Source organism: Chaetura pelagica, unplaced genomic scaffold (genome assembly GCF_000747805.2).
Source record: "Chaetura pelagica isolate M959 unplaced genomic scaffold, ChaPel_1.0 scaffold507, whole genome shotgun sequence".
NCBI lineage: Eukaryota > Metazoa > Chordata > Aves > Apodiformes > Apodidae > Chaetura > Chaetura pelagica.
In genome coordinates, this window is record NW_009953902.1 from 290,761 (window position 1) to 294,943 (window position 4,183).

General features: G+C 46.5%; 1 protein-coding gene across 1 annotated transcript in view; it reads left to right on the forward strand.

The window, feature by feature from the left end:
- Nucleotides 1-2,123: 2,123 nt before the first annotated feature.
- LOC104392034 (chromosome unknown open reading frame, human C6orf89) overlaps nucleotides 2,124-4,183 on the forward strand; it is a 16,729-nt gene continuing 14,669 nt past the window's right edge. The window contains exons 1-2 of the mRNA XM_010001389.1: nucleotides 2,124-2,326; nucleotides 3,828-3,993. Of these exons, the coding sequence (XP_009999691.1) occupies nucleotides 2,138-2,326; nucleotides 3,828-3,993 (355 nt within the window). The 5' untranslated portion in view covers nucleotides 2,124-2,137. The remainder of the gene's footprint in view (nucleotides 2,327-3,827; nucleotides 3,994-4,183) is intronic.

Consider the following 4,183-nt stretch of genomic DNA (forward strand, 5'->3'; position numbering starts at 1 on the left):
GGAAAAAGGGGGGAAATCACCCTGTTTGACCATGTTTCTGGAGGCATGAGCGTTTTAAGTGGTTCCAGGCAGATTCTGCAAGCTTGCTTGCTGAATCTGCAGGAATCCAGCACGGGGTTGCTTCACAGGCAGGAGCTTTGGCACACGGGAGCCAGAGGAAGCTAGAGAACCTTTCAGACCATTTAGCACACGCCAGTTGCCAGCTTAAAGGCAACTAGAGCAATCATAAAAGCTGGGGGGGGGGCTGAGGGAGGCCTTAAATATCCTGCAGATGTTACATGAACCAGGGTATTACATAAAGGAAAGAGCTAGTAAAGCAGTGTATTGTTTTTATAGGGCCAAGTGCATGCCAGGTGCTTTATAGGTAAGAAGAGAGGTGCCTTGGAGAGCTTAAGATCTATAATGAGCAATTATTGATCAAACCTGCTCTGGGGCAGCTTTGCCAGCCCATGGGGCTGCTCAGGTGGTAAGATCTGGGACAAATACTTGCCTGGAATGCAAGGAATGGCAGTAGAACAGGGCCAGGAGCTAATTAACCTGGCAATGTAGTGCAGAGTGTTCTCATTGCATGCTTGGGGTGAGGCTTTAATTTGGCATTTTGCTCTTTTGGTGTTTCTGAGGCTTGAAATTTGACACCCATGTTAATGTGACATCTGACATTAGCTGAGTTGGGTGCTTAGGCAGCTGCTGACCAAACAAATAGAGGTTATTTTTCAGCCAGATGATTTTCCTGATCTGATTCACCATGTGACCACATAGATAAACGAGCAAGTTGATCTTGGGGGAAGAGGAGCAGCTGCTGAAGCTGGAAGCCCTTCTTTTCAAGTGGGTTTTGTTGGTGTTTGTTTGTTTTCTGGAGCTACACTTTAGCTTTACAGAAAAGAAGATATTAAAGATGCCATCACTGGAGTTCTGACTTCTTGGAGAAGCCCACAGTTTTCAGAGGGAGAGCTGGCTGCTGGTTCTTCCAAAGCAAATGATCTTTCAGGCCTGGTTGCTGGTCTTGCTTTTTGTGGTGACCTGATGGTCCTCACTGTGCTCTCAGGGAATTGCCAAACTGGGTCTCTCCAGAAACAGGTTCAGTTCTGCCCCAGTTTCATCCAGGTTAGAGTTTTCCCAGCTCAGAAACAAGAAGCAAAGACCTCACAGATGCTCCCTTTCCCCTATTCTGAGGTTAAATGTCTCTCTAAAAATGGGACTTTCACGTTGGTGACTATTAACTCCTCCAGCAATTTCTTTCCATCTTTTCTCCAGCCCACCTGCTGCCCTCCTGATGCTGAGGCTCTGCCTTTGTGGCAGACAAAAGGGAGTGGGTTTCTTTGGGTTTGGCACCTTCATGTTGCTAGGTGTGTTCTTCCAAGCTTTCCTCTTGAAACTTCATGGTGGGGAGAGAATTAATTCCCGTTTTGGCTCTGTCAGCCCCTCCCAATTGGTGCTGGGGTGTTCAGTTGTGTGGCCTTTCTGCACAAGAGTGACCTGCAGGCCAAACTTCCAGAGGGAAGCAGGAGCTTTTGTTGCCTGTAGAGCTGCTATCTGGTTACTGTTACTCAATAATCACTTGGCCTGGACATTAGGTTGCGAAAATTTAAACAAATTGTAAACTGTTGAACTTTGCCCCCCTCTACATACACACACATTCTGCTTATTTCTCTGGCCTGTTGCTGACAAGGGGATTTGATGAAAAGAAATTGACGTTAAAACAAGAGGCTGGAGTTGTGGTGCAGGAGAGTTTGGCTTGGCTGCTGTGTGGGATGATCAGCTTTGTTTTGCTGGCTCTTGTCCTTGGTGAGCAATCCCTTTATGGGTCAGATTCATTTGGAATAGAGGAATAAATGGAGTTTCATTGATTTCTGGGGAGCTTTGTTCGTTTACATAAACTGTGAATCTCAGCTGGTTCTTCTCTTGTCAGAACATTTCCCAGCTTCTTTCAGTCCCCTGAACCAGCAGACACTGTTAGGACTGCAGATAAATGTGCCTCTGGCTGCACACAGGTTTGCTCCAGAGGAGTCTTCCTTCTTGCCTGGATGTTTTGATGTTCCTGAGATCTCCCTGCACGTGCTGTTGCTGAGCTGTACATCCGGAGTGTGTTTTCTCTTAACCTGCTGAATCTCTCCACAGGGATTTTTCATCAGAGGCCATGGAGCTTTCAGCCAGTGAGCTCAGCATTTATGACAAGCTGTCAGAGACGATTGACCTGGTGAGGCAGACTGGCCACCAGTGTGGGATGTCAGAAAAAGCCATTGAGAAATTCATCAAGCAGCTTTTGGAAAGAAACGAACCCCAAAGGGGACCTCCACGGTACCCCCTCCTAGTGGCTCTCTACAAGGTAAGGTGTCTTTTTGTGCATGCACAGACCATTGGAGAGCCAGAAGTTCTCCTTTTGCCTTTTATTCCCCACTGCATTTTCTAGATGAACTTTTCTGAGTTCTTTATTTTAAGAGCTGTGAGGTGTAGCTTCCTTCCCCTGTCCCACGAGCTGGTTTGAAAACAAAAGACAGTTCACCAAGATTTGAAATCATTCATGTGTGCTGAAATGTTAACATGTCAACACCTTCCTCTCCTTAAATTATTCAAGAATGAGACTTGAATTGATTCTTCAGGCAGAGATTCCCAGTGTCAGCACCCTTGGTGGAAATATGAGGAAAGATGGGGATTGAATAATGATCCAGGTTTTGTTTCTGCCCCTGTCACAAGCTTCTACCTGTATTTATTCATCTTCTAGTCTATAAAATAAACTGGCTGCCATGATGCTAGATAAATGTTTTGAGACCCTTAACTAAAAGATGCTGTAAAGAGTGGGTGAATGGATGATGTTGTCAGACAGGTTGGAGATGTTTGCTGCAAGGCTGATAAACTTCCTGCTGGTATAATATTCAGAAATATTTTAGCATCATCCTTCCAAAATCATCACAATTGCTTCTCTTTAAGAAAAATAAAAAAAGTTCAAGCTTTCTTCCTCCCATCCTATAAAAAGCTGTAAAATGAGGCAGGAGAACAGGAAACTGGAAATTTGAACTTTCAGCTTCTGTTCTTGTTTTTGCTGGTGATTCTGTTGGGCTTTGGCCAGTGAGAGAAATGCATCATGTCATGTCATCAGGGCTTTTTTTTCTTTTTTGAGATCCTGATATGGAGAAGGGAGCTGGTGCCAACTCTGCCAAAGTGTTTCAGGGCTTGATGGATGTTTGCAAAAAGCCTTGAAAACCTTGTGTAAGAGGAAGGGCAGAAGTGCAAGTTGTTGTTTGGTTTGGTGGGAGTAATCGGAACTGTCTGGAGATAATCCTGATTGCTGTGGGGCTGGATTATTTGCTTTGCCAAGGTAGAACCATGGAATGGTTTGGGTTGGGAGGGACCTTCAAGTTCCAACCCCCTGCATGGGCAGGGACACCTCCCACCAGCTCAGGTTGCTCCAAGCCCCATCCAACCTGCCCTTCAACACTGCCAGGGATGGGGCAGCCACAGCTTCCCTGGGCAACCTGGGCCAGGCTCTCACCACCCTCACAGCAAAGGATTTCCTCCTTATGTTCAACCTCAATCTCCCTCTTCAAGCTCAAAACCATTACCCCTCATCCTATCACTCCATACCCTGGTAAAAAGTCAGAGTTGAGTAGCTCAGGTTTAATTTAATCCTTGGGCAGTCCTAGCGTGTGTGCAGAGCTGTCACTAAGGTTTATTAAATACCACTGTAGCTGAACAAGGACCACAGCAAAAATCTGAAGGTTCACCTTCCAGCCACAGCCCTTTGATAGCAGCCAGAAGGTGTGTCCTGTTCTGAGGGCACACCAGCTGACTGCAGTGTGGTTAATTCCCTGCCTGTTTCCTCTCTGCAGGGTCTGCTCACGCTGGGGCTGGTGCTGCTGACCGTGTACTTCCTGATCCAGCCCTACAACCCTCTGCCTCCTGAAGCTCCACTCTCCAGAGCCCATGCCTGGGGCTCCCTCGTTGGCCACATCCGGCTGCTCTCTCTGCCTATTGCCAAGAAGTACATGCTTGAGAGTAAGGAAATTATTTCTCTGCTGTAACAGAAGCCCAGCAAGAAATACCAAGTTAAATACCAGCCATGCGAGTCATCCCAGTGTCTCCTTGGGCACCAAACAACAAATGTTGCTGGCATGGCACCATGGCTCTCTCTTCTCCTACCACTGTACTTAAAAATAGCATCCTGAATTCTAGCCTAGGGCTCTTT